The 24,977-nt window shown below is 40.4% G+C and overlaps 2 protein-coding genes across 5 annotated transcripts in view; one reads left to right on the forward strand and one right to left on the reverse strand.

Annotated features, from left to right (window-relative positions):
• The window catches only part of HACD3 (3-hydroxyacyl-CoA dehydratase 3), a 35,123-nt gene extending 18,120 nt beyond the window's left edge, over nucleotides 1-17,003 (forward strand). For both annotated transcript variants that reach the window (XM_029950759.1, XM_029950760.1), the window contains exons 3-11: nucleotides 145-218; nucleotides 1,447-1,611; nucleotides 3,205-3,256; nucleotides 4,543-4,653; nucleotides 10,935-11,062; nucleotides 12,667-12,779; nucleotides 14,203-14,309; nucleotides 14,896-15,027; nucleotides 15,388-17,003. In XM_029950759.1, the coding sequence (XP_029806619.1) occupies nucleotides 145-218; nucleotides 1,447-1,611; nucleotides 3,205-3,256; nucleotides 4,543-4,653; nucleotides 10,935-11,062; nucleotides 12,667-12,779; nucleotides 14,203-14,309; nucleotides 14,896-15,027; nucleotides 15,388-15,464 (959 nt within the window). In that variant the 3' untranslated portion in view covers nucleotides 15,465-17,003. The remainder of the gene's footprint in view (nucleotides 1-144; nucleotides 219-1,446; nucleotides 1,612-3,204; nucleotides 3,257-4,542; nucleotides 4,654-10,934; nucleotides 11,063-12,666; nucleotides 12,780-14,202; nucleotides 14,310-14,895; nucleotides 15,028-15,387) is intronic.
• Nucleotides 17,004-17,429: 426 nt separating this feature from the next.
• Nucleotides 17,430-24,977, reverse strand: part of INTS14 (integrator complex subunit 14) — a 28,669-nt gene continuing 21,121 nt past the window's right edge. For 2 of the 3 annotated variants that reach the window (XM_029950757.1, XM_029950756.1), the window contains exons 10-12: nucleotides 22,153-22,271; nucleotides 20,008-20,073; nucleotides 17,430-18,319 (exon numbers count right to left, since the gene is read on the reverse strand). In XM_029950757.1, coding sequence (XP_029806617.1) covers nucleotides 18,068-18,319; nucleotides 20,008-20,073; nucleotides 22,153-22,271 — 437 coding nt within the window. In that variant the 3' untranslated portion in view covers nucleotides 17,430-18,067. The remainder of the gene's footprint in view (nucleotides 18,320-20,007; nucleotides 20,074-22,152; nucleotides 22,272-24,977) is intronic. The other variant, XM_029950758.1, reaches the window with a different exon arrangement.

The raw sequence follows: 24,977 nt of genomic DNA on the forward strand, positions 1-24,977 counted from the left end.
AGCTGTCGAGGAGCTTTGTCACAGGCCCCCACTAGTTTTGGCAGGACCCATTACTACTTGTATGCTTCTGAAAGAACTGCACCAAGCTTTTGGATGGCCTTGCTCTGCCTGTTCACGTCGTAACACACATTTCTTTCTCTTTAGCTCAGGGACACGGTGCCAAAGGAGACAATGTCTATGAATTTCACCTGGAGTTCTTAGACCCTGTAAAACCAGAGGTATGTTCCCCCTTTTCTCACTTCTCTTTCCATTTTAGGAAATAAATACTAGTAGTTTAGTAAGATACGAAGGCAGGGGTTGTGGGGGAAAATAAGGTGAAAACTAAAGGAGAATATTGTTCTTTTATTGGGAACTGAGCCCGGATTTTAGCTGTGAAGGAGTGGGAAAGTCAGAACCTGAGGCGAATTAGCAGTACAAACAAGTCTCTTCACTTCTTTGAGTTACAATTTCCTCGTGTGTTAATGAAAGGTTGGACTAAGTAATCTCCAGGGTCCTTTCTAGCTCTGACGTTCTGTGGTTTTTAGTGAAGACAGGAGAGTATGGTGCTCACAGGGAGCAGAAGTACGTAAGCTAGGTAAAGTAAGCTAGGTAAAGCCCACACCAGGGGCTTACTTTCACATGACCTTGCCACAGGGGCAGTAGAAATCAGAAAAGGTGGAGATAGCTGACCTTCAGAAAGAATACTGGAAGTATAATTGAAGTTTCCTTTCTCTCAGAGCTTGAGGAAGCTTTTCTCACAGGAAGAGAGAATCTAACAGGTGTATTTCAGTTTCTGGAATTACTCTCTTATCTCTGGGGGCCTGGGCATATTGATCTCTTTTTGCAGGAGGGGTCCATTGTTTTGGTTGTTTTAATAGCCAGCAGTAGTTTAAGGCATAGAGAACCTGTCATAGGTCTTCCCTTGGAGGCAAGGAAGGAAGACACTATATGGAGGAGAAATGGACTGGAACAGCCTCTAAGAATTTGAGTTTCATTGGGAAGACGCCCTAGGCTGCCCCTTGTGATAGAGTTGTCACTACCCAGTAAGTTCCAGTCTTTAGTGGACCTTTCTAAAAAACCAGGGTTCACCATGCCAGGGATTGTTGACCACTTGAATTCAGTCATCTTCATGGGAGAGAAATGTGGATGGTGAGGATGCACTGAGAGAGTGTTTGCAAGTCATGCCTTGCATGAGCCAGGTCTGGCAGGAGGTTCATCTGGTTTCCTCCAGGAAAACCAGAACTGCATGCTTTCTCACCCTGATTTCCTCCGAAGTCATTCGCTGGAGGAACCCGAGAAATGCAGCGCTACTCCTAGCAGTTTTCGTAGGGATGGAGGGAGAAGGGGGGTGAGCATACAGTGTGCAGCTTCTCTGGGTAGCCACACTGGCTTGGTGCACTTGTCGCAGGAGAAGGAGTGAGGGATGGGATGGCGAGGGCGCTCTCACATTCTCTCTTTCTCTTCCAGCCGGTTTACAAACTGACCCAGAGGCAGGTAAACATTACAATACAGAAGAAGGTGCGTAACTGGTGGGAGAGACTTACCAAGCAGGAGAAGCGCCCATTGTTTTTGGCCCCCGACTTTGATCGCTGGCTGGATGAGTCTGATGCAGAAATGGAGCTCAGAGCCAAGGTCAGTAAGGACCTCAATGCTAGTAAGATCTAGACCAATCATAAAAAACACAAGTTATTTGGGCTACCTCAGATACCTATTTGAGTCTGATAAAGATAAATTCAGTTAAAGACCTGGAAACATGGTTTTATAGAAGTATTGGTCATGTATTTTGTAATTTGTCTCTCAACTGGGATGTGTTGAATGTTTTTCTCATGATTGGATAGGGTGATGGGTTTTGGGGGAGGAAGACACGGGGATTTCATTCTTACTGTATCATATCAAGGGTATATACTATCAGCACGACTTATCACTGTTGGTACTGATCTTGATCATCTGGCTAAGGTAATGTTTGTCAGGTTTCTCCACTGTAATGTTACTCCTTCCCCTTTCTTTTACTGTGTATTTTTTAAATTAAAAAAAATTTCCAATGTTTATTTTGAGAGAGAGAGAGACGAGCATGAGTGGGGGAGGGGCAGAGAGAGAGAGAGGGAGACACAGAATCTGAAGCAGGCTCCAGGCTCTGAGCTGTGGGGCTCAAACCCACAGACCATGAGATCATGACCTGAGCCGAAGTCAGACACTTAACTGACTGAGCCACCCAGGTGCCCCTACTGTGTGCTTTTTGGATGAAAGCCAGCGTGCATAGCCCATGTCTAAGGAGTGAGGGGTGATGCTTCCCATCCTTAGGGTACATTATTTGGAATTCTTTCATATGGGAGATTTGTCTCTTCCATTTATTTATTCAATAATTTGTTTATATCAGTATAGACTGATGAATATTTATTTTATAGTTTGGGTTATAACCCAGTACCATCTTATTTATTTTCTTGTTTGTGTTGTTCCAACTTTGGCCATTGGAAGCTTTCAGTTGACTCTTGTGACCCTTTGACAAATCTCCTCATTGCGGGGTGCTTTTTTTTTTTTTTTGACATTCTCAATTTCTGGCACTATAAGCTGCTCCAGGCTTATCTTGTATATTCCCTGCTCCAGCCCTAGCTTCAGCCTTTCTTCAAGGAGCTCTGGTTTTTTTTTAATTGGAGAATAATAGTGAAAACCATCATCTGGGCTCCACGATCCAGCTTCAAGACCCTCTCAGGTGACAGTGAACCACTATGCATGAAAAATACTACCTATATTTGTAAATATTTTTGTATGTATCTATCTATATATTGACCTAATGTGAGTTCTTACTGATGTTGGAGACATGATTTTAGCTTCTGGAAAAATTATACTAAAATCTAGAAGTCTCAAAAAAAAAAAAACCAACCCAACCCAAACTGCTGTTTCCTGCCTTAAAATTCTGTTTAGTTCCTATGACCGTGACACATCTTCTGGGTGTCTTTTCCAGCTCCAGGATTCTAAGACTTTCCATTTTGTAGTTTGGAAGCCAGCTGATTGGTTTAATTCTGTGAGCAATGGAAGGGCATTCTGTGATGCTAGTGCTACCCAGTAGGAGTGAGGCTTTCTGGCACCATGAGCTAGGATGTTTGCCCCAGTGAAGCATGGAGGCAGCAACTGGAGAAAGTGGCTTTGAGGTGGTCCAATCACTTATGCAGCAAGAATCTGGGAATCCTAACCTGTGTTCTTGGAAATCTTCTGTCCAAATTCTAGGAACAAGAACGCCTAAAGAAACTAAGACTTGAAAGCCAAGGCTCCCCTGAAGGTAAGTTGCCCCCCGCTGCTGTAGTAGTTACCAGTTAACTAACGATAGAGAGGAGGCTATGGATGGGTACGAACAACCAACCGAGCCACCCAGGTGCTCCCTGATGAATAAGTTCTTTAAGATGGGGACATATTTAAAAAAAAAAAAAAAGATGGGGACATATAATACATTTTTGTAGTTTTGAAGAAAAAAGTTTGGTTAAATCTTGCGAAAAGTCTGACTCTTTTGGCTCCTCAGGACTAGGCTGCATTTGGTTGAGCACAGTATTTAGTGTAATTATTTGAGCAGCAGCCGAAGGTTATATGCAGAATACTTGTAGCCTAGGAATAAATATGTAGCAGGAAGATTTGAACTCCATAGCTCTTCTCTTGAGAAGTGTCCTGTTTCCTTTGTCCCACCCCTTTGATTCAGCCATGACTCTAAGCTCCTTAGTCCTTCCCTAACTCTGTAATTGGCTGTGTCTTCATGAGCCTTCGGCTGCAGACAAAATTAATGTTCCTTATCCTCCTGCATCTCAGTCTGCAGTTTCCCTTCTTTGGTTATATCCTCACTCTAGTCATCTTCCAAAGCCCAGAGCAGGCATCATCTCATCTCTGCAGACTTGCCTGATTCTGAACTTCCCCAGCCTAATGTCCTTTTCTCATCTTGAAATTGTCACATTATGTATTACTGTCTATTATGTATTACAGCTTTCAGATTGTAAGTTCTTTGAGAGCAACATCAAGTCTTAACATCTTTGAATCCCAGTAGTGCCCCTCAGTACCTTGCATGTTGTAGGTGTTCAGTTAATGCTTGGTTCAATGGATATATGATCAAAGATCAGAATTCTTTTTTTCATTATGTTCCTCTTTCTTTGAGCTAGTTTGACCTGCAGGCCTTAAAAAAAAATTCCAGGAAAGAAGAAACCATAGATAATATAAAAATGGCCAGAGCAGGAGCTGAGTATAGCTTTATTTCCCTTCTTTAATGCTGTCTAAGGTGGTCATTCTTTGCCAGAAGTAATTTTTCTTTTTTCTCCTTGGACTTACTATGTCTGTGTACTTACCCTTCCATGCTATGAGGGGAAAGACTGCTGAAAACATACCTTGGAGTGCAGTGTTAATAACTTTACCCATTTCTCTGTGGGACTAAGAGCCCAGGCTGGTGCAGATCTGGGCCAGATATCTGTTTGGGAGCTTAGGGCACCTAGTGGGAAAGTGGGGGGAGGTCATCCAGGTAAACCCCCTGTACCCTCTCCTGCTGCACCTACGGCTGCTAACAGTTTACTGTCTTGTTTTACTTTTCAGTTATTGCAAATTTGAGGAAAGGATACCTGTTCATGTATAATTTTGTGCAGTTCTTGGGATTCTCCTGGATCTTTGTCAACATGACTGTGCGGTTCTTCATCCTGGGAAAAGGCAAGCACAAAATTTCAACACTAGTTTTCTTTTTTCAGTAGTTTGACCTACTGCTCACCAAAGGTACTAATAATACCCTGCCTTTGGTGTTAATAACCTCCCACGTTTGTGTAGCATGCATGCCTTTCATTCTACTTTCATGTCTTTTATTTTCCTTGACCCTGTGAAACAAGCAGACTGGAGATTGTGTCCACTTACCAGGTGTAGAAACAAGCTTAGAAATGGTCCACATTCACACAGCTGGCTGGAGGCACATCTTGGGCTAGCGTTCCTTTCTCTGTTCACTACATCACAGTTCACTTATAACCAAATAGACTTATTTGGTAATTCCAGTGCCAAAGTTACGCAAGTCCAAAAGGAATCTCACCCTTTGGGAACCTAGATAGGTTCTCAGATGGACTATTCAAAAACTGAATGAAAGGACTATCATAAAGATGTTAGTTTTTGATGAATTAATTTATATGTTTAACAGAATTCTGGCAAAAGTAAATGACAATGGGAAGTTTTTGAGAATGTGATTTAAAGTATTCTAAAATTGTATTGTGAATAATAAATAGGTAATAAAATTTGGGGGAAGAAAGGGTAATGGGAGAGTACTTTCTCTACCTGATAGGAAAGAATGATAATTAATATAGCATTAGTAGAAGAATAGAATAATCAGTAGAGCAGATTAGGTAGTCCAGAAATAATTCTTACCTTATATGTGTGTATGTATGTACATATGTGTATATACACACACATATATACATATGTTATACAAATATGATAATTCATGAGTCCATGGAAGGGGAAATATTACCAATACTTTTTTATTGGATAGGAATTCTAATAATGTTTCCAGGGACAATTGGTTAGGTTTGGGTACATGAGGGAGGCAAGGAATCTCTTTGACTCTTTTCCTTACATTGTATAAAAAAATAAATTCCCCCAAAGGATTTAAGAGTCATGTATCCAAATTTTAAAATATAACAAGATATAAATAAATGTTTATAACCATCTCATGTAGAAGGTTAGGACTTTCCAAGGTTAAAAGTGTTAGAAGTAATCATAAAGAAAAAGACCAATATATTTGACTACATAAAATATCTAAATTCCTGAGTATCTAAAAATACCCTAGCTAAAACAACACTAAAGATTAAAAGCATATTGAGGATAGTAGCATGGGGACGAAGGTTGGTGGAAAATTGCAACAAATACTGGCAAGGGTTGATTACCTATGAGGAATTTGTTACAAATTGATCCAAAAATGTGACAACTCCATTCAATAGATAAACAAACAGAAATCATGTGCAGTAAGTTCATAAAAGGAAATAAAACCAATTTAATATACAGAAAATGTTTTAACTCAGTAATGATGAAGGAAATAAAGAGATTTTTATTTATCAGTTTTGCAAAGTTAAACATACCTAATTTAAGAGGACATATGCTAAAGTAGGCAGCAGTGGCTACCAGGAGGGCACATAAATACGACGACTCTTTTGGAAAATCATTCAGCAAAGCACATCAGGAACCTTAACTGTTCATATCCTTAACCCTGGCTATTTTACTTCTGGAAATATTTTCTAAAGAAATTATTGAAACCACAAAAAAGGTTTTTCAAAAAGATATACATTATGGCATTATTTATATTAGTGACAAATTATAAACTACCTAGATGCCCATCAATGAGAGATTACTTTAGAATATTCATTCAGTGGAATGACAGGAAGCAATTCTATAATATTTAAGGAGTTTGTAATAACATGGAGAAATACATCAGGCTAAGGAAGTAATATATAAAGTTGTTCTTCCAGTTTCATCATATCTGCATAAAAAGGGGGAAACAACTGAACTGACATACGCAAAAAGATTGGAAGGAAATGCACCCTTTCAGATGGTTTGGATGTGGATAATTTAGACATTTTCCCTTATTTTGTAAAATAAACATGAGGAAAAATATAAGTATGATGGAATAAACTCTGTTTAAAAAGAGGAAAAGAATCCTAGTGTGTTTAATTTTCAGTTCTGAATCTTCCCATCTGAGGTTTGTAGTAGGTGAACTGCAGTTAGATCTGGAGTCATTTGAAAGAAGTGCATGTTGTTTTTCCAGCCTTCTTATTAACACCTTAGAATTCTGCAAAGCACCGTGGCAGGAAAAACTTCCTAACTGCCAAGTGTCTTACAGCCACGTGTGACCAGAGGTCTACGGATGAGTTTAAAAAAAAAGAAGGCAAGTCTCAGACCTGTAGTTTTTATTACTGTGGGTTTATCACAAGGCCCATGGAATGAATGGGGACATGCAAATACATAAATAATTTAACTTAACATAGTTAGATTGATTCTCCATGTTCCTGTGCAAGCCTGCTGGCCATTAAGTGATCTAGTCCAGAAGCTAAGTTATTTGGGTCATGTGTTTAAGCTGCTTGGATTTGTAATTTCTATTTTGGCACTCAGCCCCTTCCTAACTGCCTTCTGGAATGGAGCTGCTGGTTTAATTCTTCCCTTATCAGTCCTCAAAGACATAGTAAGGACTTTGGGGCCTGGCACCCAAATTGCCCTTAACACCTTTCTCCTTTTGAATAAAGGGTGTTGGGAAATAGCAAATAGCATACTTGGTTTTTCATATAAGCATGTATTTCCTAAACTACTTATGCTAAGGAGACACTAGCAAACTCTTGGGTTTATGTAGAAACTCTTGTTTGAGCTTATCTAGCTCTCTTATTAAAGACTACTTTTTTAGCTTTTTTTTTTTTTAACATTTATTCATTTTTGAGAGAGAGAGAGAGAGAGGGAGGCAGGGGCAGAGAGAGAGGAAAACACAGAATGCAAAGCAGGCTTCAGGCTCCGAAAGATGTCAGCACAGAACCTGATGCAGGGCTCAAACCCACGAATGGTGATATCATGACCTGAGCATGATGCTTAACCGACTGAGCCACCCAGGTGCCCCAAGGAATACTTTTTTAATTAAAATTAAAATTTTTTCTAATTATAAAAATGTTATAGAAAAAATCTTAATATGACTTAAAACACTCTCCTATAATCCCATCTACAAGAGCAACAAATTCTTGGCATCCTGGGGTATATTTTTCCAACCCATAAAATTTCCTTAGGAGCAATTCCTGATAAGCAATTGCAAGATTAAATGGCAAATAGCTTTTAAGGATTTTCATGTATATGGTGCATATAGAGTATACTATATTACACTACTATTATTTAAATCCCTATCGCATTAACATATGAGTCTCTTTTGCTACTTAAAACAATTTTATTTATCAAATCATAAAAGTAAGTGTGCTGATTTAAGCAGATTTGTAAAGTGAGGGAAACCAGGTGGATTTGTGGGGGAAAAGAAGGGAAGGTGAATAAGCCACTGTCTTATCACTTTAATATATCCATGCATTTCCTTTTAGTTCTCCTACAGTTAAAAATTTTAAGGGCACCTGGGTGGCTCAGTCTCTTGTGCTGCCAACACTTGATTTCGGCTCAGGTCATGATCTCCCAGTATGTGGGATCAAGTCCCATGTCGGGCTCCTTGCTGACAGCACAGACTCTGCTTGGGATTCTTTCTCACTCTCTGCCCCTCCTCTGCTCACACGTGTCCACATGCATATACTCTCTCTCTCAAAATAAACTTACAAAAAATTATAATCATACTGTATACACAGATTTATATATTGTTTTAAAGATAAAATTATAAATGGGGTGCCTGAGTGGCTCAGCTGGTTAAGTGTCTGACTTCAGCTCATGTCATGATCTCACTGTCTGTGGGTTTGAGCCCCGCATCAGGCTCTGCTGACAGCTCAGAGCCTGGAGCCTGTCTTCAGATTCTCTCTCTGTCTCTTTCTCTCTCTCTCTCTCTCTGCCCCTCCCCTGCTTGCTCTCTGTCTCTCAAAAATAAATAAAATGTTAAAAAAAATTTTAAAGGCACCTGTGTGGCTCAGTTGGTTAAGCGTCCAACTTCTGCTCAGGTCATATCTCACGGTTCGTGGGTTCGAGCCCTGTGTCAGGCTCTTTGCTGACAGCTAGCTCAGAGCCTGGGGCTTGTCTTCGAATTCTGTGTCTCCGTCTCTCTCTGACCCTCCCCTCTTCATGCTGTCTCTCTCTCAAAAATAAAACAATAAAAAATTTAAAAAATTTCTTTTTAAATAAATAAAACAAAATTATAACCATTTTAATGTATTAATATTCTTTGTAACTATCATTTTAGAATTCAGATTTCTAGTCCTGAATTGAGACAAGGATGAATTTCCTATAAAATCAGAACAAAGCCAGATCTAATTTTTGTTCACTATATGACAAATCTTTTTTTTTTAATGTTTATTTTTGAGAGAGAGAGAGAGAGAGAGAGAGACAGCATGAGTGGGGGAGGGGCAGACAGAGAGGGAGACACAGAATCTGAAACAGGCTCCACGTTCTGAGCTGTCAGCACAGAGTCCAATGCAGGGCTTGAACTCACAAGCTGTGAGATCATGACCTGAGCTGAAGTTGGACACTGAAGCCCCCACCATATGCCAGATCTTAGTCACAGCTTTCTGTTTCTTTTTCTTTTTTTTTTTTTTATGTCTTTTATTTATTTTTGAGAGACAGAGAGAGACAGCGTGAGCAGGGGAGGGTCAGAGAGAGAGGGAGACCCAGAATCCAAAGCAAGCTCCAGGCTCTGAGCCAGCTGTCAGCACAGAGCCCGACGTGGGGCTCGAACCCACGAACTGTGAGATCATGACCTGAGCTGAAGCCGGCCGCTTAACCAACTGAGCCACCCAGGCGCCCCATAGCTTGCTGTTTCAACATGGGAGGTCCTCATGTTTCAAAGATTTGTCCAGGAGAAATACCACCTTAAAAGGAATTTCCTTAACATGGACACCCAAATTTCATGTAAATGGTGACAAAAAGATTTGATTGGGGTTTTGTCTTGAAAACAGGAAGATTTAAAATTAGGAGGATAAAATTTTTACCTTATATATAGGAAAATTCACATTGTAATTTTGCATTAATTCTTCCAAGATAAGAATTAGTCAAATTTTAAACTAAATTACTTAGTGGGTTTTTTCTGGCAAAATTACATAATAACACTGTATGCCATTCTTCATTTCACATTTGACTCCATAGCAGAATTGTAAAGTGGATCATTTTTGCAAAAATAATAGATGGTTTCTTTAAGTTTTTGCAAGGGCCTCTTTTATTCAACTAATCTTTAAACCATACTCTTCTGGGGATCCTACAAGGCTCATCTTCATTTGGCACCTGGCCTAACTGTGCCAGATCCTTGGAGGCACTACTTGTATTTAAGGCAACTGGTGGCTCAGTCAGTTAAACGTCTGACTTCAGCTCAGGTCATGATCTCACAGCTTGTGGGTTTGAGCCCTGGCTGGATGCTTCGGATTCTGTGTCTCCCTCTCTCTTTCTAAAACATTAAAAATTTTTTTTAATTAAAAAAAAATAGGGAGCCCAAAATCCTAAAGTCCTAAGGCCAAACAACTCTCCTGTCGAAATTGTCAGCCGTACCCTGGTTGAGAGACACTGCACAGAGGAATGTGGGAACGCAGGAGGTCAACTGAGGATCAGCATGAAAAGTAAAGGATATTACATTATGGTCCAATCAGAACTGATACCACATTTGCTAACATCATATAGGCAATAACTGTCATTTTAAATATTACGTACGAGTCCATGAAGCAGATAAACTGTAGTTTACTCAAATTTGCCATGTGCTTAGGCATCAGACTGTTCCTACTTTCATACACTTAGAAAGGTTTCAGACAGTAGCCTTGTTCCTAAAAAGCTTTTTTTTTTTCATTTTAGATTTTTTAGTTAGGATAGATTCTTAGAATAAGAATTATTGAGATGAAATAAATGGAAATAAGGTGTTTGAAAGTTAATTTTACTCAGTACTTCTGCATGTCTGTATTTATGATTGTACAGTTTTGAGATTTTAAGAGGATTGCATTCAATATGTGATACAATTTTAGCTTTAAATTCAGTGATAATAATGGATCCTGATATGTAGACTTTTCAGCTTATAATAACTGAAATGAAATCTAGGTATACTTTTTTTCTTGCCTTTTAAAATAAGAAGGACATAGAGGGTTTATGTGTTTAATTCTCTGATAACCAGTAGATTTTACTATTTGTGACCCCACAGGCCTTTTCCCCTCCAGCTTAGTTTGGACACTAAGCTTGAATCTGAGGGGCTGTTTCTTATACTTGTCCTTAAATTCCCTTCATGTAAGGAGGTATCTAGTTTGAGAAAGAATTCTGTTGGAATTTGCCACTTGATTTACTCTTACTGTGTATTTGTCCCACAGAGTCCTTCTATGACACATTCCACACCGTGGCCGACATGATGTATTTCTGCCAGATGCTGTCAGCTGTGGAAACTATCAATGCAGCAATTGGAGTCATCAAGTCACCAGTGATACCATGTCTTATCCAGGTATTGAATAACTGACCTCGAGGGTAAGGAATGAAAGATTTCAATATTTAGTAGGTACACCACAATTTTCTGAGAAGTCTCAATCAGGAAAAATCTCTTTAACAGGAATAGCATTGTTTTATCTGAACAAGGAGGAAAATTGTAAGCCTGAGGGATATTTTCCAAAGTAGACTTTTGCCATTTCAGGTGGTTTTTTTTTTTTTGCTTGTTTATAACATCTTCATGGAATTACACAGTGATAAAAAGGGCTTTAAAACTAGCAAAACTTGATTTTCAAGCTGGAGCAGAAAGACCGTACCTATCCACAGTCTTCTCAGGTAGAGAAATGCTTGGTCTCCTCCCGTTTTGGGTAGGTGAAGCCAGTGTGATCCTAGGAACTCTTTTCACTTTGGACTTTCTTCCATATAATATGAAGGTGGCATTTTTGACTCATGTGGGAATTCTCCCCCACCCCCATTCATCTGTGTATTAATTTGGAAGATTGCTATCAGGATTAGGACATCGAAGTCTTTTAAGGTCCTTGCCCTGTTTCCTAACTATGTGATTGCATACTATTGAGTACCACCCACCTGGACTCAGGGGGAACCAGGTGATGGTTAGTTAGTCTCTTCCTGAGTACTGTTGTTTTGTTTATTATTTTTTTAAATGTTTATCCATTTTTGAGAGAGACCGAAGCAGGCTCCAGGCTCTGAGCTGTCAGTAGAGGGTGCAGCGGCATGGGGCTCAAACTCATGAACTGGAAGATCATGACCTGAACCAAAGTTCGCTGCTTTACTGACTGAGCCACCTAGGTGCTTCTGGAGTACTGTTTTTATAGTTCTACTCTTTTCTGGTACACCAGCGCTGGCATTCTGATAGTATCCATTGCATGGTAAAGGGTATTAATACAGTGGCCTTGTTATTTCTAGGTTTTCTGTTCTTGGAGAGAGGCTGTTTTGTTCAGTCTAAAAAATGAAAGCAGGTACAAAGTGACCCACTAAAGCAGAATAATATTTTTTGTATATCAAGGATTACTGCAGATAAGCATGAGGAAAGCATTTCTAGGGCAAGATGGAAGGGACAGATTCAGTTATTGTCACACCACACGGCCAGTGCCAGTCTCGTAGAATGCAGTGTGAGTAAAGCCTTCTGGAGTGGGGTAGTGCCGCACGCACTAGCGCGGACCAATCTCGGAAACAGAACATGGGAGTAAGAAACAAGTCACAGAATGATACATTCTATTTCCGAAAGTTTAAAAACAAGCAAAGTGAAACAACCTCTAGAGAGACGCAGTGGGTAGTTACATGAGGGGCTGCCACACTGGTGATATTCTTGTTCTTAACTCGTATTATGCAGACACAGATGCCCATTTGGCGGTAGTCTTTAAACCGTGTTTGAAGTATTCATGACGATATATATTTACACACGTACACATAGTCAATTCAGAAAGACTGATTTGGGTACTTAACTTGCTCCAAAGATGGAAGAGAGAATTAAACTAGCTGAGCTCACTCTTTTCCTATTTACCCTGAATTTAGTGGGGCTAGGTTTCAGGTGACACTTTTATATAGTTTTTGTAGAATATATATTTAAACTTTTTTCTCTCTTCTGGGTTCTTTTGATAGCTTCTTGGAAGAAATTTCATTTTGTTTATCATCTTTGGCACTGTGGAAGAAATGCAAACCAAAGCTGTGGTTTTCTTTGTGTTTCTTACCTGGAGCGCGATTGAAATCTTCAGGTGGGTAGAAATGTCAGCATGGCAGTTTGAATGCTTCTCCTTTCTCTGGAGTAGCTCTCTTCTGGAGGGAGTTGCTGTTTTATTCAGAGTCTCATCTGAATTGAGATTAAGGTTCCACATGTGTGGAGACTTCTAGCTGAATCTGTGTGCTCTACAAAGGAGACACTGGTTTTTGTTTGTTTGTTTTTTGTAAAGCAGTCATACTACCTGCCTGGGCACTGCAGAACAGAGGGAGGAGAGATCCAGAGGAATGAAAGACCTGTGTTACCCTTCTTGCTGTCTGGTTGGAAAGAGAGGACTCATCCACATGGAAATATTTTTGAAAAGGCTAAAGAAACATGGGGTTGAAGGAGCAGCCAGGCTGGATGGAACTAGTGAATACCAGCCTTCTAGAAGTATTGATAGAAATCTTTTAATACAAGATTACTGAAGTTTGAATCAGCCTCTTATCTGATTCTTCCATTCTCCATTGTCAAGAGAAGAAATATTTTAAAAAATCCAGTAATAGTAGAGGTATTCTTCTCTACCAGACCATACATACTCCATTCCTTTTTCGGTCTGGTGGAGAAAGGATTTTGCACATTGACTCCTCAGCTCTAGTACTCAGGCAAAGTTAGTAGCTGAGAGGGAGAAGCAGTATCAACCCCTTATACAACCAATTGTATCCTAACAGTGGCCTGTATCCTACAGTATCCCATATGCCCTCTTAAGTCTAATACAAAGGTGAAAGAGATTATAGGTACTTAAGTCTGATGGTTAAAAAATTTTTTGTTATCTCTTGTAAAAAAGTTTGTTTTAGTGTCTATTTTTTGAGAGAGACAGAGTGCAAACTGGGGAGGGGAAGAGAGAGAGTGGGAAACACAGAAGCTGAAGCAGGCTCCAGACTCTGAGCTGTTAGCACACAGCCTAACACATGGCTCGAAGTCACGAACTGTGAGATCATGACCTGAGTCACCAACTGAGCCACCCAGGTGCCCCTTGTGTTATCTCATTTTACATAGAGTATGTCTGATTCTATATTAGAGGTCTTTTGTATACTTAAATTTTGATGACATTCATTGATCCAGGGATAAATTGTCAAAATGTTTGTCATCCTTACCTACCTGGAACATAGATCTAGGAATACAGATCTTGGAAATAAGAATTAAGCCAAAGAGCTTCTGAGCATTCATGCCATATACTGAACTATTCCAAAGCAGCTTGTTTTAGGACTTAAACTTAGTCTGCCATTAAAGAGAGTTCACATCCATTGAAAACTGGAGGAGGGGTGTGATGAGAGTTTGTGGGTAGAGAGCCCAGGAGTAGAATTCTGTTCGGAAGAAGCCATTGTGGCTAATTGTGAAATGATTCTTCTTGAATGTTTCTAAGGTTGCATTCAGGATCGGAAGTGGCTTTTCACATCTGAATTCCTTATTTTCAATAGGTACCCCTTCTACATGCTTTCCTGCATTGACATGGATTGGAAGGTGCTCACATGGCTTCGTTACACTGTGTGGATACCCTTGTATCCTCTGGGATGTTTGGCAGAAGGTACTTTTAAGAACACTAGGTTTTTATAAGCTTAGTTTGAAAGGATAGCTAAAAGATAGCTTAGCTTCCTTCCTTCCTGTGCCAGCCTTAGTCTGATATATGGGTGTTAGACTTAAGAATTTCTTTCTGGTGGCTTCCTTCCATAGTAGTCATGGTACCCATAGTATTTCAGGGAAGTAGCTCATTTTTGTAAAGTTTGGAAGCTGGGTGTTCATGTATTGCATGCTTCCTGTTTATATGGTATTTAAAATTTTCCAAAGCAGGCTCTTAGAGACAACTTAATTTAACCCTAACACACACCTAGTGGGTTAATCAGGTAGGGCCTTTTCTCTCCATTTTAGAGAAGACTGAATCTCAGTGCTATCAAAATGACTGTTCCTCATTCATCTTCCTGTTGTCAGTGTGGAGGCTCATCACATGAAAACTAGTGGGGGGGCAGGGAGGAATGGGGGAGGCACGAGCCTTCTGTATTAAGAAGGATGAAGCATTTTTAACACCCAGAACTGAAACTCTGTGGGGTTAGAAGTTTCTCTCATTAGATGGGACTGTATTTCATTTGCTTCTGACAAGTTATTTCTGCTTTCAGCTGTCTCGGTGATCCAGTCCATTCCAGTATTCAATGAAACAGGAAGATTCAGTTTCACATTGCCATATCCAGTGAAAATCAAAGTTAGATTTTCCTTTTTTCTTCAGATTTATCTCATAATATTATTTTTAGGTAAGTATTGCCTCTGTAATAGCTTCTTTCTGTCACTTCTTAGGGAGTAGAGTTTGATTCAAAGTTTTCCTAGTCCTTATTAGGATTTTTCTTTGTATATTTTAATCTTTCTGCATGTTTGAAAATTTTCCTATTAGAATGTGGGAGGAAAGTTAAGTTGTAAACCCACTGGGAAAAGTGTGGGGTCTCTAGTGCACGGGTAATAGCTTGGCTTGAAGCTGTCATTCCTGAGCACCTGCGGTAAGCACGGAGCTGTGGGAAGTGACCGGCAGCATCCGGAGACCGTCCTTGCCCCAGGAGCTTCTGGTTATAAATACAGACCAAGACTCCCTTTTCTCATTGGTTTCTTTTCTTTTTCAGGGTTGTACATAAATTTTCGTCACCTTTATAAACAGCGCAGGCGGCGCTATGGACAAAAAAAGAAAAAGGTCCACTAAAAACAGACTGAGATGATTTCTTGCCAGTTTGAGCCTAATCTATAATTCTTACAGTTTTACCTTCTTGTACTGATGTAAAAGTTTTTTAAAATTAAATGATTAAATTCTCCCTTCCCCCCATAACATTCCTGAATTTACTGTATTAGTGTAGTACTTGCATGACAGGGGTTCCTGGTATCTGATGACAGGTGTGTTCTTGTATGTTCCATTAGTGACCGCAGAAGACTCAGCCCTAGCCCCAAGCACCCCTTGTCGAGTCCCTGTCACGCGGGCCAGATACACTGGCCATTCTTAGAGCTGGGATTTGTTCTTCTCAGCTATTGCTTGTGAGAAAAAACCAACTGCTGCCTCTACAGGGGGCTGTGAAAGTGACTCAGGCAGGACCCAATACATTCTGTACCCAAGGAGTGGCTTGTTAAGTGGGGTGGCATTGATTTTTGGAAAATCAAGTTCAACTCATTCGATAAAACATTTCTGAGTCTGAGTGAAGGTAGAGAACACCCATTACCTCTGAATCTTTGAGCTTCTAACACCACCTGCCATGTGCTTACCTGTGTGTGCACGGGAGAGGCACGGAATGATTTGGGAGAAACCGGTCAGAACCTTGAACACCATGATCACTTACTTCATTCCTGGCTAAATCAGAACTATTTTCAAAACTAGAGAAAGATGAAACATTAGTTGGAAAACAATGAGATTATAAGAGTTCCAAACCCAAATGGCTACAGGGTGTCAGAAGGGTCAGACTGGGAGTAAGCGGCTGGTAGTGCAGGCTGTGGCAAACTGAGAGCAGACAGAGCAGACCTACGAAGTGGGCTCAGGCTGTACACATGCATAAGAACCTTGCTCTCATCCTCTGTGCCAGCTGAGTCCATTTACTTGTATATCTGTCAGAGTGACTGGTAGAACTGACCTCAAAAACACCTGCTTTACTCTTGTTTCACCTGTCTGTGGTCAGACAATGAAAACAGAACTTTGGCTGGAGAAGCTTAACAAAGCTTCCTGGTAGGAAACCCACCAACAGAGGAACGGAGAAAAATCCAGACACTGTAAAGTTTGGTCATTGTCAAAAACATTGTTTCCTCTACTACATTCCAAGTTAACCAAGTAAAATATGTAGGGAGTAATGCTTGTATAAAAGAATTTAAGAGCATGATAGCTCTTTCTGTTCTGCCATTCCTGTTGTTCTTGGGGGAAAGGGGACTCAATGAATTAACGCTGTTTCTCTGAGCCCAATATGGAAACTTGGTTTGACCTAAAAACATCTGATTAGCATAGGCTGTCTGGTTTTTTTTTTTCAAGTTCATTGCACTGAGGGGTATTTTGCATGTCTGTAACTTCTGTCAACACTTGTTTGTGTTAACTTTTGTTCTTTCGATTGACTTTCTATGTTTATTTGAACAGATCAGCTGTGCAGTATATGCTGCATCTTTGTGGCAGAATCCTGTATTCTTAGTGATTGTTATAAACTCCTTTATTGCTGTCTAAGAAAGCAAAAGATTGTGTATTTCTATTAAACATTTACAGTCAAAATCCTAAGAACTTGTGTTTAAAGATCATTTAGTCTGATAGGTTTTCAAGTTGTTTTGTTCAAGCAAAATATTATATAGCAGTTCAGCTTGTTAAAATGGTTGCTCAGGTTGAAGCTGGAAAAGGATTAATACCTTAGGAAGTCTGCAGAACAATTTGAAAAGCACTGATGACATAAACAAAGCTTAGAGAAGTTGTATGACTTGCCTAATACCATGAAGCTAGCTAATGAAATGGTACTGTAACTGACTACAGTGATCCGTCAGAATCCATTCGGATGGCTCCTGGCTTCCGCAGAGACCTAGCCAGTGTCAGAAACAAGGAAGTTCATATGGAACCCAAGGAACTGAGGATTTAAGAATCTGCCATTTAGGAAGCAGAAGTTACACTCAGGTGGTAGGACAGACCGAAAGGCAACGACCCATTTGTTTCCCCGTGAATCCATTTTATAGAAAATCAAGTATTTTATTTTCATTTAAAAAAAAAATGAATGGGAATCATTTTATACATTTATGGTTGTTTAAAAGTCTGTATCTCAAGACATACCAAAAGCACCAAAGGGTTTACCACGAAGTTTTTGCCCAGGTTCTAAGGAAAGATCTGAAACTTAATGGTGGTGTACTTAGCAAGCCCCAGATAGTCTGGGCTGCTCATTCCAAGAACAGGAGCCTGAAAATGTCCTTATGGTTGAGAGAGGAGAGGAAAAGAAAGAAGGTGCCTTTCAGGAAGCTGGAGAGCCCTTGCTGGTTAGGTTTCCTGAGGAAGTGGGAGAGAGCTCTGTGCTCATCAGTCCTTTAAGTTTCTCCGGAGATGTGCCCTTCTTGGGAGCAACAGTGGTTTTTTGGGCTTAAAGACTCAGCCCCTGAAAGCCAAAGTCAAAGCCCCAACAGGGTAACCACTCTTCAGAACCTCCCTCAGACTCTAGCAGAGTCCCTGAAACCAGCAAGCGGTGCTTCTGAGGCCGCCTCAGGGAGCTCTTTGGTGGCTCTCACCGAGGTGAGCAAACTAAAAGTTTTTACCCCAAATCATTTTCAGTTGAAATGACAAAAGAAGGAAGGCTCCCCAAGTCTGCTTCACATTCTTTCGGTGCTGCTGCCAGAGAAGTCTGTGTGCAAAGGTGTGATGTTGTGCTCATACCCAGCGTACTCGGAGGTGCCGGTACTGGCGAGCTTGAGCTGCTGGGCAGCATGGGTCAGCTGGAAGGCGGCATCTGGGTGCGCCGTGTCGGGCAGCAGTGTGCACTCCCTTTCCAGCATGTCAGCCACCCCTTTGAGCAGGTCCAGAAAACCAAATGCCAGGGCGGCCTTTCGTAAACGGTTTAGCTCCTGAAATAAAATTAAAGAAACAAAACAAAACACCAATGTTCCTGAAATGCGTTTTTCTTATCACATACTTTCTAAGTGCTCAGCTTACAATAAGTCTTCCTTGATCCCCGAACTTATGTGAGCATTTTTACAGGAGAACAAGTGCTCATACAGAGATGCCAATAACGAGAGTGTCACGACATGACCAGGTCCTCTACAGGTGATCAGAAAGCTGGCGGACTGTGAGCGCTTACACCACACATGAAGACATACCTGTGACACATCATTCACTTGTAACTCTCAGGAGGATTACCTTTCCCCTGTTACTCAAATATGGAAAAGACGTGCCCCAAACCTCAGAAGGCTCTGAACCGTCTGGTGCCTCCTCTCTGGCTGAGCCTCAGGCTGAACAACAATGAACATGCTTGGAGGCGGCTATGGAGGATTCAAGAAGCCTGACCTGAGAGACTGCCACAAAAAGAAGGGCCAGGTAGTGGAAGGAAGTGGAGAAATACCAAGTGCCCCTAAAAGCACTTAGCAAGGCAATCTAGGCAAGCTGTGTAGCCTCTCCAGGTCTCAGTGGTCTCATTTATAAAAAAAGAGGGATGACCTTGTCCTTGACTGCTGCAGGGGCTGACTGTGTTGCCCAACAGAGTCCACATCTGGTATGTAGGACTGTATAAAACCAGAAAAGAAGTGGGCTTTCTGACCACCTCTCTACTATCATCTGTGAATGGGTGAAAAGTTCGGAAGGCAAAAATCAAGTGTGCCATCTTGGATAGATGGCTTGACAATCTTGTGTAGGGGAGAAAGGGACTACAGCCAAGTAGTGGTCATCAAGGGCCTATGTGAACTTGGCTTCACGGGGAGGGAGGGCATGGGGGATGGAGCAGCTCTCTGTTTGAACGCTGATTAAGGTTGATCTTCCTTGGCACATAATTAGGCTTGAAGACACCAGTGACATAAAGGTAATGAGATAACACCCAGATAAAGTGGCACACATGTTCTCTGGGAAGAGATGCTAGCCTGGGGTACGTTGTGTGCAGCATCGTATATTAGTAGCTAGGCTACCAGTGACAACACGGCATACCTCACACTGCCACTTAATTTAAGTTTGGCCAACCACCAGATGGACAGGGGAGAAACAAGAAGTGTACTTAAATACCCCCCTCAACTCTGCTCACTCGTTACAACTTTATTCCCTGCATCAACAGTTCTAGATTCAGCTAGGCAGGCTCCCAGAGGGCCATCCTTTTGGAATTCATAAAAGTGCAATGTTAGGAGTCATTCCCGAGAGCAGCTTCTCTGGTACAATAAGAATGCTCTGGGAGAGCAGCAGCCCAGGAAGTCCCCCTGGATGCCTGGGGTTTGGCTGGATACTTACAGGAGAGAGCTTAGGAGGGTGAAGGCTTTGACCCACAGGTTCTTTTAACCCCTTCCCTCAGGCATTGATAATTGCACCTACACAGAGGAGCCCTTCTGCACAGAACTGGGCCATTTAAACACTTCTACTTCCTAGATTGTAGGGCAGCAATAGACCTATCATTTCTATCGACTTTATCAATGAAAAAACTGAGGCATAAGCTAAACATTTCTAATTCCTGTCCATGTTCACTCTGCTATCCCACACTCTTAACTACTGTGGACCATTTACTTTTGGCACACATCCCAGGACCTACCCTTCTCCACTATAATTCTAACAGTCTCACCTTATAGAATGTCTGTGTTTTTTCAGGTAGTTTCCTCGCATTTCTTAAAATCTTCTGTACATCTGTCTATCAAGGGTAAAAAAATTTCAACATTAGGATTCTATGGTAAGGGGTAAGAATACAAAAGGATATCTCTAAATGTTTAGAGAAATGAATATAGGAACAGGGACTCCCTTCTGAGTTAATGTCACTGTTCTGTTCAACATTAGAAAGCACCTCTTTCCTTCAAAATGTTTGATAATAAGTCCCCTGGTGACAGAAATGAATTTGTCTCACAAAAACATACCCAGTAAACCCATACATCTATGGCCAGCTGCATTTTGGCCAGGGCACCAAGACCTGGGGGAAAAGAATAGTCTCTTCAACAAATGGTGCCCAGACAACTGGATTACCCACATGTAAAAGAATAAAGCTGGATCCTTGCTTCACACTGTATACCAAAAAAATTTCTCAAAATGATTCAGAGACCTAAATGTAAGAGCAAAAACTACAAAACTCTTAGGAAAAAATTTTTGACAAATATTCACAGCAGCATTATTTACAATAGCCAAAAGGTGCAAACAATTCAAATACTCATCAAATGAATGAATGCATAAATAAATGTGGCCATCATTGAAAGAAATGAAGTCCTGGTACATGCTACAAGATGAATGAACACCAAAAACATTATGCTAAGTGAAGGAAGCCAAACACAAAAATGACATGATGCTATTTATATGAAATATCTAGATTTGGCAAATCCACAGAGACAAAAAGCAGATTAGTGGTTGCCAAGGGTTAGGGGAAGTTGGTAATGTAGATTGACTTGCTTAATGGGTACGGGGTTTCTATTTGGGGTGATGAAAATGTTCGAGAGCTGCACAGTGATGATGGTTATATAACATGATGGTTGTGCTAAATGCCACTGAATGGTATACTTAAAATGGCCGAAATGATAACTTTTAAGTTATGTGTTTTTCACGATAAAAAAATACACCGGGGTGCCTGGCTGGCTCAGTCAGCTAAGTGATTTTGGCTCAGGTCATGATCTCATGGTTCTTGAGTCTGAGCCCCACATCAGGCTCTACACTGACAGCATGGAGCCTGCTTGGGATTCTCTCTCTCCCACCTTCTCTCTGCCCCTCCCCTGCTTGCTCTATCTCTTAAAATAAATAAACAAAAACCATATACACCCAGACCAAAACAAAATTTAAAAAATAAATTAAGGAAAATCCAGCTACTCTTCTGATAGGGAAGTGCTGGGGTCAGGGATGGCAGAAAAGAGAAAATTTGATTTTCCAACAAACCCCTACCCTCTTAGCCATGACATGATGTGTTTAGTCTCCATGGCAAGGGGGCTAGAAGAAACTGCCATCAACTGAAACTATTTCCCTTGTCAGGTGGCCTAACTGCCTCTTCTCATTTGGCTTAGGGTGGATTCATTGGAGGAAAAAAGAAAAAGAAGATGGTGCTCAAATGAGAAAAAGACTCAAAAAGTGATTTTTAAAAACAGGCAGAAAGGACTACATGTCAGTGGAAGAAGCATCACTGAGTACCTTGCCTGAAAGCAACATACCTTGTAATAGTATCATCTTAGCTTCCCATGAAAGTGTTTTTGTAGAATTAAAGTATAAGGCCATTGCTTGGATTCTATAGTGGGGACAGGAGAAATAACCCCATAGAGATTTTTATATCTTACTCAAAACTGTTGCTAAAGATAAAACCCATTATGTCAATGCCTCACCATGTCAAAAATCTTACACTACAATTCAATGCCAGAAAAATGTTTCTCTCTAGAACTGACATGCTCCCTTTTATCAGAAGAGAAAACCTGTAAAACCCTACATGTTGCTTTTTTGACCTTGGTAGCAGGAAGCTCAGAGCCAAATTGCTCAAATACAATTATCACTGGCCTTGGGTTCCTGGCACAGTGGTCTCCCCTCTTCCTCTAGGTTTTGTACTGCTCTAAATTTTCTAAGAAGTGATTCTGCTGCATACGTGTTTTACTGCAGGCCACCTCAATTCTTTTTTGGAAATAATGACAAACATTAGAAGTAAATGGATTACTAAGTATCAAAGGAAAGGAAAATCAAATCAAATGTCTGCCTGCCTGCCAGAATTTGTCCTCCTGTCCCCAGTGGAAAGCAACTTGAGCTGTAATATTACCTGGAGGCCACTGGGTTTGATCCAGACAGTCACATTCTGGGCATAACTGCGTTTGTTCTTAGGCTGCAGGGGGAATGGGCTCTTATTGTCATCTTCACCATAAGGGTTTTCTTTAGCATCTTAAAAGAAAAGACATTCTTAAAATGATATCTGGCAAAACATAATCAATTACATTTCCAATTAGGCTAGAAGCTCTTTGAATCATTCAATCTTCTATGTCTTGTTACTTCCGTAATTAAGAAAATCCATTACCTTCCCTCAGGTTAGGGAATCTGTTCTCAGTGGAAAGCCACTGAGTCTAAACAATCAACTGAGGCCCATGAAGGTTTAAAAAAAACAAACAAAAAAACCCACCACCACCACCAACAAAAAAAGTTTATTGTTTTTAAAGAGAAGCTTCACTTATCTGCTTTATAAATTGAATTCATAGAGAATAACATAAATAAATGCAACAATACGAAAGTACGTATTTAAAAACATATATAGAAATACCTAATACAGTTCTATATAGTCAAGCCCAGCACTCTCAAACAGAATTTACTACAATGATCAAATGGCAGTCATTAGCCCATGCAGCCACTGAACACTTGACTTGTGGCTAGACTGACTGGGGAACTGAATTTTAAATTTTACTATTTTCATTAAATTTAAATATCCTCAAGTATCTGATGGCTAGTGGATTGGACAGCATCAGTCCAATTCCACTGAAAAATTCCAAAGGAAAGTTATATATAGCCAAATTAAGGAAAGAGCATGAGAAGAAATACTTTTTGGTGAAACATACCCCATGTGATCATGGCTTATTAGTTCTTGCTTCCAAAGATGTAAAGTCAGGTTGTTTTTTAGCCACGTGAATAAACAAGGATTTATGTTTTTCTACCTGCTTCCTGAGCCAATGAAACTTTGCCACAAACTTAGAAAGTACACTTACATCTGCTGGCTCGTTTTATCCTGATTATTACCACCTTCAGGGATAGAAAGAGCAGGGATCATTTCTCCAAGTTCAGGGAGTTTAAATCCCTTGCCCAAATGTTCATGTTGGAAACTGGAATTAGCTTAGTTTTTCTGAGCCAGAAGCTCTCTAACCCCAATCTGATCATTAATTTAAATGTTTTATACTCGCCCCCAATACCTGTCAGTCCCTCTCCTCCCAGTCCCTCCAGAAGTATTGGCCCAGCTTTCCAGACACATTCCCATAAATACTTATATATATATATACACATACACTTTTTTAGCCAGGCCAAGATCCCAGCAGTCTTTTTCCATGTAACATGTTTATTTCTAACTTCTCTTGACACTATTTCTGTTATTTCCTCTGCCTGGGGTGTTCCCCCTTTCCTCATTCATTTATTCCCTTACTCACTCACTCATCAGCTACACTAAGACCCCACCATGTAGCCAGCACCCTGCTAGAAGTGTGGCTGGAGAAGATATTTTTCCGGACTCAAGGCACTTACAGAGTAAAGAATATTTATTAAATTCCAACTATGTGTCAAGCATTTTACATATACACCCTCTCTCCTTGGGTAGATATTGTCAGTCCCATTATAGATGAGGAAACTGAGAGAGAGGTTGGACCTTCATGGGTTTCACAGTGACCCAGCTGGGCCTACTTGCAAAAGCAACACTCTTTTACCACTCAACACCACTGTTCCTCACATACTGAAATGTACTTACTACATTCCAGGTCCAGATCCCATCCCACCTTCTCCATGATTTGTCCTAGGTTTTCCTGGCACATGGTACTTTCTCCAGACCCTCTAGATACTGGGTACTGTAGCACCCAGTATCAATACCAAACATTTCAATACCTAATCAGAGTCTATCTTGTACTGTGTCTAATTGTTAGGAGCCTTTATGTGGTAACTGGCTTGGCAGAAAGAAAATACTGCATTTATGAACAAAAGAACAGGAGAGTCTTAGAAATAAGAAATATGATAGAATTAAGGAAAAAAGACAGTTGCAAGATAAAACTGAAGATACCTTACAGAAATGAGAAAAAGAAAAAAATGGAAAAATCGGTGGAAGAGAAGGAAATTATACACAAAAATCATGAACAGATGTTCTAGAAAGAAAGAAAGAAAGAAAGAAAGAAGAGAGAATACAGAGAGGGGGAAATCAAAGACATAGTTCATGTTCCCAGAACTGAAGCTCATGAGCCACAAGATGGAAAGGCCACTAAATGCCCACCACAAGGCATGAGACCAACAACTAAGAACATCCTTCTGAAAATCCAGAACACAGGGGACACAAAGAAGCAGCGCCAGGAGTGCAGAGAAAACAGAGCATCAGAGCCCTGGTAGCAGGGCACCAGACTCTCAACAGCAACAATGGAAGCCAGAAAGGAAAGATAGAGCTAAGCTCAAAACTCTAAGGTAAAGTGGTTCCAAACCCCCTAAGTCCAATAAAACAATCACCTGAGTGTAAGGGACGAAATATGGACATTTCTAAATAGGCAAGATTTCAAACATCTACTTCCCATGTACTCTTTTCTCAGGAGGAGTCATGAAACAGGAGAACCAGAGGAAAGACGCAAAAGGAAGGCTGACAGCTCTCCAAAAGACCTAGAGAACAACCAGTTCGTTTTATGAAACAAGAGGAAAGGAAGTAACTCTAAGGGGATGAAAAAAGAAAACTGACAAAAGTACATACTGGAAGAATGTATTTTACTTAGGTAGAAAGGTAGGAATTAGTAATAAGTGTACACACACACACACACACACACACACACACACACACACACGGGAATATTATTCAGCCATAAAAAAGAAAAAGATCTTGTCATTTGCAACAATATGGATGAACCGAGAGAATATAATCTTAAG

The sequence above is a fragment of the Suricata suricatta genome, chromosome 9 (assembly GCF_006229205.1).
Source record: "Suricata suricatta isolate VVHF042 chromosome 9, meerkat_22Aug2017_6uvM2_HiC, whole genome shotgun sequence".
NCBI lineage: Eukaryota > Metazoa > Chordata > Mammalia > Carnivora > Herpestidae > Suricata > Suricata suricatta.